Below are 15,936 nucleotides of genomic sequence, written 5' to 3'. Positions count from 1 at the left end.
TCGTGCTGAACCGTGTGCTTATAGAACGCCCAACGCTCTGGACCTCAACCTGCCCCCTGAGCAACAACCATCTTCTAACTGGGCTGTAAGCCCAGGCAAACTTCCAACCAGATGCTGCAGATTTCAAGCTAATGCCCACCTATCCCTCACCTTGCATCAGAATTTTGAAGACACGCAAAGGAAGTGGAAGTGAAATGCTACTGCATCAGCTCTGAGGCACCTTCCAGGGGTGATACAAGTCAGGATTACGCCCCCTCTCTTCTGTGAGCATCCGTCCATCCCACAGGGCCTGAACATGACATCATACTGATGTCCGGCTGTTCCAAGATGCATATAAGTATTGCTAATTAATCAGAATTGAGACAGATTTGCAAAGCTGCCTTGAGAAGTGTGTCCAGCATACGTTTTCACTCAACTTGGCCCACAGTTGCCTTATAGGGCTCTATCTGAGAAAAGTTAAGGATTGGCACACTATGAGCATACAGTTTGGGAGGGAAAAAGATTTCAGAGCTGCACGGAGCAGCTTGCACAGTGTTTGTCTTTGCCCTTTGATTCATCTCCCAAGCCTGAGATTAACAGCACTGCAAAGAAGGTGCAGTGGAAGAGAGGAGGGACTGCTATAAAATGAAAGAGCAAAGTATTTTGGCTTCTTCCATTCACCCCGGTGAACCAGAGGAAAATGCTGCCAGCAGGCTGAAGGCCAGGCAGCAGAGTAGAGCAGCACCTGATGTGGTAGGCATGTCCCAAAGACAGAATCAAACACAGCCCTGCCCTGAGGAAAACACAAAACACACCACAAACCAAGATCTCCTTGCTCTCTAGCACCATTGCCAGAACTGTTTTCCAAAACAACAATCCTTTTACCAAACCAACTGCTTTCTGAACCTTCTAAACGTTTTCTAGCCAGTGCTTTATTATTATTTTCTTCATAATTTGATACTTTAGTTAGCTAGCAATACTTGTTTTCTTACCAACCATCTTTTTTGACATGTTTTGGCAATCTGACCATACAGCTTGTGCCCTGCTACATTTTTTCTGTTGCAAAGACAAGATCCGCCCAAGGGACACCCCAAAGAACACTGAAAGGGGCAAAGAAAGATGCTGGTGATGAATATATGTCATGGCAATTCATTTGAAGAATCACTAGGAGCAGATGCCCTTCTTCGGGTCCCTATGCCACTTCCCCACAAGGACAGAAGTTTTGTGAGGCACCGTGGGATGAATTCAGTGGAAGAAGAGAAACTTTTTTTTTTTTTAAATTGTCCTTCCCCTCTCGACTATCAATCTTTTCAGTTTCCATTTCAACAGGCAGATTATATCATAAGGGAGCAGTTTTCATTTCCAACTTGGAACAGCACCGAGTGGCTACGTAAGAGAGGGAGCAGATGATAAAACTGTTGCAAATCACAAACCAGGTTTTGATTTACATATAAATTAGGTTCTAAGGGAAGGCTTAATATGACTGGATAGCTCAAATGATGGCCAAAGATGTACAAAAAGAAACACCCCCTGGGTGTAACTGTATTAACACTGATGAAGAGGCCCTAGAGATGAATCTGAGTTGTAAAACCTTTTCTTTCTAAATAGCTAGTTCAACTTTGGCTCAGAGCTGCTGAGAATAATAAAACAGCAGCATAGAAAAGAAGTAACACAAAGCTGCTAGACAACTAACTAAAATAAAGTTACCTTTAGGAGGTAACTACAAGAATAGCTGCGGTCAGGTCCTGGCAGGGATACATCACCCTTCCCTGGAAGCGGGCTGAAGAGAGGCCTGAACACCTACTCACTCCAGAGTTCTTCAGCTGATGCTGCTGGGAAAGGCAGTCTTACCACCATGCACCTAGTGCCCGGTCTGGGGCAAACCTTGGTCTCTGAGGGTATCAACCGGCCCACTTCAGCACCACTACAACCACTTTAAAAGTGTCAAACAATTACACGAGGCAGTGAGGTTTTAACAATAACAGCATCCATCAAGCCTGCAAGAACAGAGAGTGGGGGAAGAGAGGGGAAAGCAGTGCATGACATGGCCGTGCACAGGAGGAAGAGATATAGCATCTTCTACATCTGAATGCTTGGAGATTTCCAAGCATATGCCACCAGAGTCACTTAATATAACCATGAACACCCTCCACGAGGTTGAACAAAAGAGGCATCCAATGCATCATCTGTCCAGTAGCATCTTTACCGGAGTGCCAGCCCCACCCAAGCTCTGACGAGCCTGTGTGCCTCAAGCCAGCAGAAAATACACAGAGCAACGATCAGCCCTCGAGATGACCTGGCTTTGTATGTGATCACAATCTCTCAGCTCTCAATGTACAGTCAAAGACCATTCTCACACTATGTGGCTACCCAGTGTCGCTAGGCATGACGAGAAGAGAGCTCTCCTCCTCTTCGGATGCTCAAAGTGATTCCCTGCATTGGCAGCAGCCTTACCTGACACATTTAGGATGGAGGGGGAGATGTCTGGAAGCCCCACTCTAGAGTCTCCCATCCACCAGACAATTGTCACTGGTTCAGGGGGACCAACAGCAGCACAGGCCATATGAAATGGGGCATTAGGGGACACGGACACATCCTCAGGTTCCACAGTAAAGTAGGGCACACCTAGAAAAGCAACAGACAAGTGAGAATAACTACAGAGACTCCTTCTGTCTCTTGTTTATTTCCACTAATACCAGTGCCCAACACTGGACACTCATCTGCCCTACCCCTACGCCTAATCTGAGTCTCTCCGAGCCCTTCACAAGAACCAAGGGTCAGATATGCTGGATCACCTCAGGGCACGAATGTCTACATACTCCCATTAGAAGAAGCCAGAGAGAAAAGCGTGCTTGCCTCCCAAAACGCCTTTGAAAAACCTCTTTCACTGAGTCTCCTTCAAGACTCCCCCTATGAAGTAGCTTCTAGTGGCAGTATTTGCTCAACTTTTCAGCTGGAGAGACTGGTGTTTAAAGAGCCAACAGTCAATAACTTTAGCAGTGGCAGACACCACTTTAAAAGACACTTAATCCAGCTGCAGATAATTCTTGCCATGCATTAAAAACTGAAGCTTGTGAACGTGTTGAACTAGCGGCTGTAACAAACCCATGAGTGAGGAAAGAATCCCCTCAGTGAGAGACTGGGATCATTTACAATGCTGTCTCCACACCTTAATTGGCTGGAGCCACCTTACAGCACGCTCCGACACCACGAGAACCAGGATGCCTTGGAGTTAGGGGTAATTTGTTTCAGAGCTGAAGGTTATCCATGGACACACCTCTCTTGATAACTATCTGCTCCCCACCGTGGAAAGACTCCTGCTTAGTACAACAGGCCTTAGATCAGGTCCGTAGGGAGTAAAACGCAGCTGCAATGCTAACTACCTCAGGTCATCTCTAAGTGGCAATAGCTGAGCGCAACTCAACAAATCAAGAGATGTGATTCCTCTTATAGGCAATGCTAAAACTCTTGCGGTTTCAGTGCTCCAAAGCAGCAATACAAAATTCACCAGCCATCAGCACCAGTGCTGACCCTGCAGGACAGCCAGCGTGCACTTTCGGTGGCTGGTGGAAGTGCTGAAGGTCCAGAGAAACGCTGAGTTCCCTTTTATACTCAAAACTTTGGGTGTCAAGCACAGCCACTGCTGACTACGTCTGCACCAAAACTAGGTGTTCTCGGATGGAAAAAGTATGTTCTGCAAACTGCTGATCTGCTGCCTCACAGAAGCAGAGGAACCAGCATTATGCATTCACATGCTTAAATTACACTGTCTGTCCCTGGCCAAAGATGACAGGCCTGAGCGGCTCCTGTTGGTGTGGCAGATGCTGAGCACCTCCAACAGCAGGCAGTTCACGTAGGTGCCTAAGGCTTGGCATTTCCCCTACGCTCCAGCTGAAAGTGGTGTCCTCAGTCTTTCACTGACCGTCCAGTTGCTGTTCGTGTCTTTCAGGTAGCAGTTTCTTTGTGCCTTCCTCACCTCCTTGCCACTCCCTTCAGAGTGGCAAGTAAATGAACAAACTAAACCAGGTCTCTAAACAGGTCACTTCAGGAATGATGGTGCCTATGCGTACAAAGGCTAATGCTCAGGACAGGTATATTCATCATCATGATTTACTGCTAGGTTTTGCTTACATGTTTTACTTTATTTTTTTATTGCAGTCACACAAACAATAAAAGTGAACAAACTTTCCAGATACCAGCTGTGACACCTCCATCTGCTTTGCCCTCCTTCTCTGATGAAGATTAGAAGGGAAAATACCATCATTTCTTCTGCCTGTGAGCAGGATCCCTGCCTCCTGTCCCTTCACCATGGCACGCAAGGTAGCCTTTCGGGAGGATCCTGCCCAGCTCAGCAGGTTTTCTCACTTTGGGAGCAGCTAACCAGATCAGACAAGACCACAATTAAAAACTCTCATAGTTCAGGGATTGCAGCTGACTCATCCAGCTCAGGAACTTGCACTGCCCCCGTACGTATGTTACCTGGATACCTCACTGTCTGTGACACATTTAGCCTTCCCATTCCTGGTACAAGAGGTGAGTGCCGGCACCCCCCTTTCACAGATGCACCATGGAGGCACTGAGCAGCCAACAGCCAGGAAATCAATGGCAAAGGAAGAAAATGAGCCTGTTCCCTGTTTCAAGCCAGCATCCAGCCCTCAGGGATGTTGTGTTTTTGGTTTTTTGTTTTTTTTTTTCTCTACAGCCCAGTTTTTAGACAGTGTTAATTCAGTGGGACGTGTCCATACAGGTGTGGCTGGGGCTCTGACTGTAGCCACAACAGGGGCTAGCAGCCCCAGGAACAGCCACGTGGTCAGAGGTGTAATTTCAGAGGGAGAGTGCTGTAAGAAACACAATCCGTATTTTTCAGGTGGTCACACTCCGTAGTGTGCCTCTTAGATTACCTCTCCAGGCATCGAATGCTACCACGTTCTCGGTAAGGCCAGAGTCTAGTTTCTAAACCAGAAAACAGTTTCAAAATAATTTTGTTTTTGTAAATTCTGAGGAGTGTTTCTTAAGATCAAACATTTTAGCTATATTACAAAGACAGTTCAAATACCATCACTACAAATTCTGCCTGATACAGTCTACCTAAGTGGATCTCAAGGCAGATATTAGACAGCATAGGAGTCCATTTGAGCTCAGTTTAAGTTAGATCACCAGTAGTCCACACTTATTTTATGTGGCACACTGAAGGGTATCAGCACCTACCAAAGACTACAAATGACCAGAGTAAAGATCCTCTCTCAGTCAAAGAGGACAACGCTTGTTATCAATACAGCAACCACTTCTAGACAAAGCTGGTACGCCCAGGGAAGAAATACATACAGCGGTAACAGTGACAGTGGGACTGCTAGGCTTTTGCATTCCCCAGTGTTTTCTCATGCTAACAGCTGACACATTTTTAAAAATCCACCCCTTATCACTACTTGTTATTTTTAATTTTTTTTCCACTAACTCCCATTTCACATGATTACATGCTCAGTTCAAGTTTAACTAGCTTCTGCTGTACTTGCTTTTCTCATAAAGGCGACTAATTGCATTTTTTTTAGCTTATGCTTCCGCTGTGAGCTTTGGCCTTCATTCTCAACATTCCCCCTTACCTCGCTGCAGCTGTTTTTTGTGACTTTGATATTTCTTGCCTGTGCTATCCAGAAGGGCTCCTTTGTTTTTCAGACGGCTTAGCACACTGAGCTACCCAATCACTCCTAATGCACCCACCATGCAAATGCAGCCACCTCTGGAGCGGGCCATAGTAATCGGAATAGAAATAGAAACCCTGCACAATAGAGAGCATTTTAAGCTGTAAACAACGTTCTCCAGTTGAAACTGCATCTGAAAATTTAGGTGGACAAAAGCCTGGCATTTATGGAAGGCAGCAGGTAAGCGTTCCTCTTCCCGTGAGAGCCGCTATGAATGTTTCCATGGCTCTGAGCGAGACCTTTGCTGTAAACCACCCAGACCACACCACCTCCCACGACACCCTTCCCACTCCCCCTCTTTAAGACTGTCGATTCAGCTCTGGCCCAAAATGTTACCAATTACACCCAAAAAGCCACTTCTTGCTGCAAATGCACTGTTCCTGTCAACTTCCTCACCAAATACTAAGACATCCTATGACTACTAGCTTCTGAGGATCTAACACAATCATGGCTCAAGGAAAATGAAACTAGAGACAGTAAGAAGCCACCAATCCACACTGCCTTGGGCGACTTTTGGGCAACCATGTAGAAGTTATTCTTTATCAGACAAGACTGGGCAAAACAGTGCCACATGGAACAGTCACAGCTATGAAGTGCTGATGTACAGCACCGCTCCCGGAACTCAGAATTGGACTAGAACTGGACCTTGCCCTCAAAGACCTGTTTGGCTGATACACTGAACCAGGCTGTGACCCTGGTCTGAGAAGTGGGTTGGACCAGATGATCCCCATAGATCCCTTTCAACCTGAACCATCCCATCATTCTACGAATTATTTGGAGACCAAAGCAACAACTGATTGAGGGGCTGGAAAGAAATGTGTGTGCATGAAAGGATCCTTCATTTGTTTCCTAATGTGTCAAAATAAAACCAGAAGGTAATAAACTGACAGCTCCTCTCCTTGAAGCTACTCTCCTACCATTTCTTACTCCTGCTCTGTAGTCATCTTGCTGCAGTTAGCAGCAACGGTTCAGAGCCAAGAAACCTGTCACTGGAGCAATCTGTTTTCACCACTTCCACCTAGAGCATATTGGTGGGTCAGCCCTGAAAGGAAACCAGCACTACTACTACTCCTTACCTTCCACTATGAGCCACACTTGCTGTGATTCTTCCTTCTTCCCCCCGTGCTCAACCTGGCACCAGTACTTCCCAGAATCTGTCCGCTCGACGGATTTCAAGCTGAAAAAAGTCAAAAGCCATATCGATATTTTACGTGGATAAAGCATGTTTTTGCCCCAAAGGACCCTCCAGTGTTTGGCAAACCAGATGCACGGACAACACCCACTGAGACGCAGCCAGCTCTGGGGAGGAGGGCAACAGCTAGCCAGCACAAAGCGCGCGGCAAAACAGCGGAGACGGGAGGCTCCTCTCTAAAGTGGGTGGAGGGAGTCCTCAGCAGAGCAGACAGCCTTCCTCCGAAACGCCATCACAGAAAACCCGTCATTTATGTCCTTTGAGGATAGGAAGGGGCTGGTCATCTTGATCCTGAATCATGACTCTAGCTAGCCTTCAAGAGTAACAGCTTGGCCTACAATGTCTGAGCTAGCAGGAAACTCCAAATCACAAACCTCCAACGAGCCTGACTGTCGTGCCTCAGTTAGGTGACAGGACTGGTGACAGCCTCATACGGGAACGGATGGGTCAGAAAAGGCCCCCCCTCACCTCAACTGCACTCAGCGTTATTCTTATCCCAAGAGCGCCTCACACTGCAAAACTCCTTGGGCCTCTTGGTTTGCGATTTCAAGGGGTTATTCTGGCCTACTCCAGCACAGGACCTCACCCTATGAACTCTTCCATGTCCTCCCTTGCTCAGCAACAGCTCCCCTTCTGAGAAGATGCATCCAAGCTGGGAAAGGCAGCCACAGGGACTGAGCAGCATTCAAATCGTAGGCCTCCAGGTCAGGGGAAAAATTCTGCTCCTTGCTCCACTGCTGGAAATCTGCAGTATCCTCACTGCCGTTAGCAACGTGAGGCTAGCGTGGTGATCAAGGGCAGAATTTGGTCCCAAAGCGACAAGGTCTCAGCTACCAAAGGCACCAGCGCGACTCTGAGCGCCTGTCAATGTACAAATGTTGATTGCCCCCCGCGGGATGTGCAGCCATGCGTCTGCTGCCATGCAGGGATCCTCAGCAGATCTGATGCCCGCCTTTCTGACGCTAGCCGTCCGCCGTGGGGAAGGGGAAGAACGTCTCAGGAAGGAAGACAGAAAAGGGAGAGTGTTTGCTGAAATGCACAAAATGGACCCACTACAGCCTGATTTTCAGAGCTGTACCTTCAAATGACATCAGCTGTCCTGCCCATCCAGCCGCATGTTCTGAAACACAGCGATCGCAGCAGAGAGTCACACAGTGGGTGGTAGAAATGATCACTTTAGGAGAAGAAAGGAAAAAGGAGAAAAAGATACGGACACATCTAGACTTAGCACCCTATGCTTAGCCCTGGTGCTGCAGAAAGTTCTCAGTGGAGGAAAACAAGAGGTGAGAAAGAAGATCAGATTGGGAGACTATGAGGGGCAAAGAGAGTTAACTAGAGGAACTGAGGGGAAGTAAATGGTATAGTTTCAAGACAAACTGTTTCCACAACATAATATTATGCAATAGTTTTACTGGGAACAGATGTTTTTCCTGTCAAAATGTTTACTACAGACAAGCTTTAGCACAGAGACTTTTAGTTGCTGGAACTGGAGACTCCGTGCAATGTCAATCCGAGAAACCTGACAGGAGATCAAGCCGGAGCTCAGGGAAGAGTGATTCTCAGTCAGTCAACATTTTTGAGCCCTCACAGTGATGGCATGCTTCCTTGTACAAGCTCTTTCTGTGCAAAAAAAGCCAGAGCAGAACCTTGGGTTTTGTTTAACTCGGTACTTCCAGAACTAGCTGACATCCCCCTTCTGCTGAAATAAAGGCACAGAGAGCTGCTTTGCAGAAGAGAGTTTTTGTGCCTCCGAGCAGGACAGGACTGATATCATGTACTGCAAATATATTAGGAAAGTCTCTGCAAAATGACTCAGGGATGGTTCAGGTGACAAACACTCCTCCCCAAAGAAAGGAAGGGGATGTAGTCCTGGGAGTCTCATTTCAATTAACAATCCTCACCCTTTAGGCAGACTGACAGCTCAAGGGAGAGAATAAGAGAACGGAATGAATATGAGAGAGAAAACCTATTTACCTAAGTCAGACCTTAGTCTTCCTGCTGCACGGCAGAACAAGATGAACAAACAAGGCAAGAACATCCTTTCACCTTGAAGTCACGTCTCAAGCATCACAAGCATTAGCAAAGCACCTGTCACCACAGTAGTCAGGAAACCAATACGGTTCTAGTGCATAAAATCTCAGCCCTCAGTGGTTTCAATTCTGCTCTCAGTTATGCCCTTGCCATGCACTGAACTGCAGACCTAAGAACCCTGCCCCACCAAGGGCACTGCAGTTGCATAGATATAGCTGACAGCAGAAAACTGTGCAATAGTTTCCGCGATATTCTTCCTTCTCTGCATCTGTTGTACCTGAGGAAGCCGATCCAGTGTTCTTCATCTACTGGAATGTACACCTGGTCTACGCTTTGCACCACTGCTCCGTCCTTGATCCACAACATCTCGGGATCTTCCATTCCCTCGAGGCTGCAATTTAGTTTGACGGGTTGACCCTGGGACACCTTTAATTTGATTGGAGATCCTGTAAATTTCATACCTAAAAAAAAAATACTACTCCGCCCCACCCCCAGAAGAAGGGGGGTTGGAGTACAGCAAATTACTCTAGGTTGGTGGTCTGGAATTACATACCCTACCAGCACACACTGCAGAAGGGTCTGTTAGTCTCGGCACTGCTCTACTATGTCTGCTAAGCAATAGTCAAAGGCAAGCACTGAAAGCACAATTGCTGGAGAAAAGTGGTGGCTCAGTCCACACATGGGGCTTTTTTCAACTCATGTAACATCAGGGTGAGCTTCTGCAGAGCAGTGCCCAGGCAGAGCCAGACAGAAATGCTGGGAGCTTCACCATGTCACTGATCCAGCAGTGCTAAGCGCATTCACTCAACGCGGTACCACACCTCCCTCTTTTCCCCAGATTTGAATTTCAGCTATGGTGTTCCTGTGCTGCTAAGAAATCATCGTGCTTGCTCCATTGTATGCATTTGTAAAGAGCTGGGATACAAGAAAGAATCAATTATGCCTCGTTATTCAGCGTATGCTGTTCCTCTGCATTACAGAAAGCTTCTCTGCAATTTGCAAAACCTGTGAAAGCAAAGCCTATTCCAGAGCACACCTCGCTGAGGAGCAGAGCTGTTTACAGAACAGATATTTCTGTTGTGTGACGTAGGCGTGTGCTCAAACGAGCCTCCCTGACCCTTCAGTCCAGCCAAAGGACGACGTTATACTCTGAGCTATATAGTCGCAACCCCAAAGCAGCAGGGCCAGAGTCCGTGAAGCCGCTCAGGTTTTACGTTGACACAGAAGCGATCAGAATTTGGCCCGGAGCACTGTTACATGTGTGGGTGGATGGGGAGTGTTTCCCTCAAGCAGAAGCGAATATATGGAATGTGTTACCATGAGAAAACACGGAAGCCAACTATATAAGCGCATTTAAGAAAGAAAGGCATATAAAGGAGGAACGAGAGGATCAAAGGAGACTGTGGGAAAGCAAGAAGGTGAGAAATAAATGCAAAGCTAGTTTTGTTAGGGAGAGTGGCCATTTCCTATGCAGTGGCACAGGACTGACAGACCAGAGCAGGTCTAGCCTAGCTCAATATTCTGCCCTGGCAGTGGCCTCCACATCCTTCAGAAACAAATGACTCCATCACTCTGCTGCTCTTGCACGGCCACGTATCACAACACGTTACAACTTCACCCAGTTCATTGGCTGGTCAGCTTCTCACAGGATGCCTCGCTAGCCTACAGAGCCAGACAGAAAAATGCCAGCTGTGAAATCCAGAGCGCTGCTAAGTAAGCAGCCCTGTTGCTCTTGAACTCGGTTACAGCCTGACCGATGATCAAATACAGAGATTTCTCATGTGCCACTTCCCTTCTTGCCAACACGCCACCCTCCCACAGCCATGAGGGCACCACCTCACGGGGCAGAGCAACAGCAGAGGGACTCGCAGCATGGCGGTAACCGCTGGGAGAAGGGGAAGCCAGCGCTGTGGCCGGCGGCCAGTACCCGGCAGAGCACCAGTGGTCCGGGAGCAATCCCAGAACACAGGCAGAAGGACTTTATTCCTTTTCCTTAATGAGATCCCCCGGCCTGTTAACAGCTGTTTTCCCATACTCAGTCTTTTGCCTTTCTATCTGCTGTTATTAATTTAGCAAATTCACAGAGAGCATTGGAAAACTGGTAAGATGATAATTTTAGTTTAGTTGCCACAACTCGTTTGCTGGGCTAAGGATTTAATCACCTTGGGTGAGGATGATCTAACCTCGCATTACTTAACTCATCTGTAACACAAATTACATGTCCCAGTGCATGCCAGAAAGCATCCTCCCTTTCACCACTCACAACGTTGGAATAAAACATGAAAGCTTCATTACAGCTCTCTCTGCGTTACAGAAAACTGATGTAGCCAGGCTGCTGAACACACGCACAAATTGACAGACACTTTCATTACAGGTGCCTTCATGGAAAAGCAAACTACTCGGCTCTCTTCAGACTGCCCTCCTGAAAGAGTCAGCCACAAATTAAACAAAGAAGTAGTGTTAGAGACCCTTTACGGTTTTCAGTTCCCATACAAATTAGTGATGTAGGAAATTAATATACAGTACAAGTGTTCAGCCCGAGTTGTAATTCTCCACATTGCCCAAGTATAATCCCTCTGTCAAGATCAACTGAAATGAAGAAATACAGATCAGGGATTTTTAATAAAATTCACAGGTTTTTGACAGAAATCCAGCTTTAGCTGCAGCACCTCTTCCTTCAGGTACCAGGAAGAAGCACACAGGAGGCCAATATGGATTTTAATTTCCACCTATTCCTCTTTCTACTCTCCCACTCACGATTTCTCATCTGATAACAACCTTGCCAAGGCAAGAAATAATCTCATCCAAATAGGTTCCTCCGAGCCTACCTGTAAGAGCTGCAGGAGTTAAAATGTATAGCTAGGAAATAAAATTGTATCAAATTTCTTATCAACCAGTTGTCAGACAGAACTGACAGCAAACGAACGTACCAGTTGTCAAAGTACGTGAGGTATTTGTTTGTTGTTCTGCTTTTGTTTTGGTTTCGTTTGTTTTTTTTTTAAACTTGCCACCTCTGAATATTTTGATTCCTAGGAACAGAAGCATGCTTTTTGTGAAGTTATTCTGGGAGCGGAGAGAGAGGAAGGTGTCTACCCATGCGCGCCAAGGGAAAGGTTTTTCGCTGCTCAGGTTGCTCAGGACCGCGCTGTAGGGATCCGACCTGCAGCACAGCCCCTCCAGCTCAGCGCCGCTGCGCACCCGCTGCCCCGCATGCGGCGCCGAGCCCCAGCTCCCGGGGAAGTCGGCGGGAGGTCGGCCGGGGCGCCGAGAGGCTCCCACGCTGCCCTGCCCTGCCGACTCGGGGGTGAGACTTCGGGAAAGGAGTTCAGGAGGGAAAAAAAACAACAAAAGCCACTCAGGAATGCGTTAGCGCCCGGCTTTCCTCGGCGGTGATCCGCGCTAGGCAAATACCAGAGCAATGCCTCCGCAAACAACGGGGAGGATTATTTGGGCTGCGACTTACTACTCTGTACTTGCAGGCAGGCGGGCGAGGCGGGCAGCACCGCGCACGGCCGGGGCTCCCCGCCGGCTCCCGAGCGCCACGTAGCCGGCCGGGCCGCTGGACCCACCGAGGCGGCGGAGCCCCCCGCGCCGGCCGTCAACGGGGAGGGGGGGCAAAACGGGCCGGCCCCGACCCCCACCTGTGCCTGCCCGAGGCCCCGCGGCCGCCACAGCGGGCGGACCCCGCACCCCGGCGCCGCGCCAGGCCGCCCCTGCCCGGCGACCGGTCCCCGGGCACCCAGCCGCTGCCGGCGGGGCGGCCCCGCGGGCGGCGGTCGCCCTCAGCGGGCTGCCGACACCTGTAGAGGCGGCGCGGCGGGGGCTGCCCGCGGGGGGCACTGCCCCGCCGCCCCTCCCCGCCGCCCCCGGCCCTCAGCCGCGGCGACCGGCAGCGGCCGCCCTCCCCGCCCGCCGGCGGGCTGTCCGCCCCGCTCACCTGCCACGGCGGCGACATCCCGGAGCGCCGCAGCCCACAGTCCCAGCAAGAGGAGCCGCGGGATCGCCATGCTCCGCTTCAGCTCCATCGCTCCCGCACCACCATCCTCCCCCCAGCTCCCGGCGCCGCGGGGGGCTCCCACCACCCGCGCAGGCAGCGGCGGCGACAACGGCTGAGGCAGCCCCGCGTCGCCGCCCGCCACCGGACTCCCCCGGGAGGCTGCGGGGACGCTCAAACTTCTGGCTGCGGCTCGGCCGGGGCGAGGGGCAGGAGGCCCCGGCGGGGGTCGACGGCGCGGGTCGGTCGGGTCGGGTCCGGGTCCGGGTCCGGGTCGGCTCCGTTCCGGGCGCCGCCGCCGGGCGGTCTCCCCCTGCCGGCGCGCAGCCGCCGCGGCGCCGCTCGGCGGCTCCGTCCCTCCGTCCGCCCGTCCCTCCGTCCGCCCGTCCCTCCTCCGCCGCCGCCTTCTCCTCCAGGAAATGGCGCTCTCGGGCGATCGCCGCGCGCTGTGCTCCCCCTCTGACATCACGCTCATGAATATGCATGAGCCGGGCGCCCACCGCCCCCGAAGCGGCGAATCACCGCGCCCGCCGCCCCCGCTCCACCGCCCCGGGACGGGACGGGACGGGACCGCGGGCGCGGACCCCGCCGCCCCCCGCCCCGCGCCGTTCCCCGGGGTCGGACCCCTCCGGAGGGCGGGCCGGGGCGGGGGGCGGCGGGCGAGGGGGTTTCGGGAGGCGGCGCCCCCCGGGGGCTGCTCCACGGGGCGGCCTGGTTTCCAGAGCGCCGGCGGCGGGTGACCCAAATCCGCAGGAGCTGCCGGGGCACCGGGCAGGGGGGAAAACCAGGTCGCTTATTCCCTTGCCGACATATGGAAGCAGGAGGCCAGCCTGGCCCCTCAGGGCAGGAGGGCTTGGGGCCACCAGCGGGGCTCAGCCCCCCCAGACCAAGGCGCTGCCGGGATGAGCAGCACCTCGCCTCCTGCACACGGCACCCCCAGCCCCATCTTCCCTGGCCGGCCCTCTCCGGCTCCGTGCCTCGGCCGCGCTCCCCTCACCGGCCGGACCCCGGCTCCGGGGATGCTGGCCACCCCATCCCGGTTTCTGATCTGTGGAGGAGCACGGGCAACGTGAGCAGATGAGCCTCTGCCCTTCAGCCAGGATCGGCTCGCCCTTGCCCCCTTTTCCGCTAGTGGAAAAGTAGGGAGAGGTCTGAGGAAGGAGATCTCTGCTGCCACAGAGTTACTAGCACGGTGTGGAAAAAGTCACCGACAAACAATTTTAAAAAAAATCTAGTGCTGCCTTGTTGTAGGAGTTACGGTGAGAATCTGGGTTGAAAGGCACCATAAGGAGCAATATCGTTACAACACGATGCGGCTTTCAGCTCTGCCACAGCCGTCGGTGTGCAACACTTACCCAGCGGCTCCTGCGATACTCTGGAAACCTGGCTAAATGGAGGATCGTGGGCAAACAGCGTTATCCCCATCAGGGGGATGGAGAAACTGAGGCATGGCAAGCTCACGTAATTCCCTCCCAAGCTCTGATCTTCCCCTCTCCAGCCATTTGCATTTCTGATAGGAACTCCTAGGGGATTGGAGCAATGCCAAGAAGATTTCATGACTGGAATGGAAGTGTCACTCCCTCCCCAGTGTCTCCTGCCGCAATGACAAGCCATCCACCTGAGAGCTTGCAGGAAGCCTGGGTGCTCTCGGGGACAGGGCATCGTGACATGCCTCTCGCCGGGGTCACAACAGCTCTTGGGCTGAGAGCTTCTGCACCGGTGTTTGCTAAAAGCTTCACGCGCCCTCGCTGTCACTGCTGTCTCTCCCCCGTGTATCCATATATACCCATCTATCTGAACGTGTGGCGTATTTCTGCACTTACTCATGGCGATAACGCCTTCCAGAAGGCAGCTACTTTTGCAGATTCTAGTTGTCTCATGGGAAAAAATAATGGCCATTAGAATAACGCTGTGTTTCTGCGGCATTTTCCTTCTAAGGATTTCTTCCAACCTTACAATTACAGAGGCTTACAACACTACGCTGGCCCTGTGGGCTCAGGAAACACGCCGGTGTACAAGCAGCAGAGAGGAGGCACAGGCAAACGTTGTGACTTGGCCAAGCCCAGGCGGGGAGGCAGTGGCCAAGAGAGGCTTGACTCCACGCTGCGTGCCCGGAGCATGCCTCTACCTCGACGGGCATGTTGTGCTTCATCCAAACGTCATATGTGATGCTCTCAAAGGCTTTGGGAAGGGGAAAGGAGCTTTCACTTGCAAAGAGGAGTACAGGATAGGAAGTTGTAGCACAGCACAGGCCAGACTCTGGGCTGGTGTAAGAGAGCAAAGCTGTGCTGGAAGCAGTAGACCAAAAGGAATTTTCCTCAGCAGGGGATCTGGCTTCAGCTCTTCCGAGAAGGGCTTTGTGTCAACGGTGATAGGCAGGAAGAGCCACGTGAAAATTGGACTGAAATCCTGCACGCGTTGCCAGTTGGAGAGCAAACTGCTGTGGGAAAACTTACGGAGGAGTGCAATATTACCGTGCAGAAATCAAAGGAACTGGTGATTCTGAAATGCTTTTAGGAACTGATGACAAATAAACTCTCCCGGCCTCTCGTGCCACTGAATTAAGCAACGTGGCTTTGTTCTACAGGCCGTAACACCAGTGGCAGTGCTCACTGCTCACATGCACAGGACACAGCACAGTGGCTTATAAATAAGCCGGTGCCTTCCTGGCTTATGCCCTTTCCTTACTTTTTCTGTTGCGATAGTGTGTTGTCACATCTCACCAGACTTGCTGGGCAGCATAGGCATGTTCTAGAAAATGCCTGAAGAGCTGCACAATCATCAAGAGGTGAATTCCCAGTGCTGGGAGACTTCTGAAGATGAGGGAGAAGAAAAAAGGAAGAAAGGAAGAGAAGGAGGGAGGGGAGAGAGAAGGCAGGCGGGAGAGAAGCATTTGCTGGACTTCCTCACCTTCCTCTGCTGTTCAGCCTCTTCTAATTATTAAGACCCAACAGGACAAGGATGGGTTATCCCAGTGAGAAAGCACCCCAAAACACCCATTTCCACATGAAAAGACATAGCCCTAAAAGTTCAGCGAAGTT

At 51.0% G+C, this 15,936-nt stretch overlaps 1 protein-coding gene across 4 annotated transcripts in view; it reads right to left on the bottom strand.

Annotated features, from left to right (window-relative positions):
- TYRO3 (TYRO3 protein tyrosine kinase) overlaps positions 1-13,287 on the bottom strand; it is a 43,520-nt gene extending 30,233 nt beyond the window's left edge. For 2 of the 4 annotated variants that reach the window (XM_087746265.1, XM_087746266.1), the window contains exons 1-4: positions 12,839-13,287; positions 9,179-9,362; positions 6,755-6,855; positions 2,434-2,604 (exon numbers count right to left, since the gene is read on the bottom strand). In XM_087746265.1, coding sequence (XP_087602391.1) covers positions 2,434-2,604; positions 6,755-6,855; positions 9,179-9,362; positions 12,839-12,926 — 544 coding nt within the window. In that variant the 5' untranslated portion in view covers positions 12,927-13,287. The remainder of the gene's footprint in view (positions 1-2,433; positions 2,605-6,754; positions 6,856-9,178; positions 9,363-12,838) is intronic. The other 2 variants (XM_087746268.1, XM_087746269.1) reach the window with 2 other exon arrangements.
- Between the last annotated feature and the right edge of the window lie 2,649 nt (positions 13,288-15,936).

Source organism: Nipponia nippon, unplaced genomic scaffold (assembly GCF_047370975.1).
Source record: "Nipponia nippon isolate SJK-2023a ecotype South Korea unplaced genomic scaffold, ASM4737097v1 scaffold_10, whole genome shotgun sequence".
Classification (NCBI taxonomy): Eukaryota; Metazoa; Chordata; class Aves; order Pelecaniformes; family Threskiornithidae; genus Nipponia; species Nipponia nippon.
The sequence above is the reverse complement of the archived record's forward strand: the minus strand, read 5'-3'. Positions and strand labels throughout refer to the sequence as shown.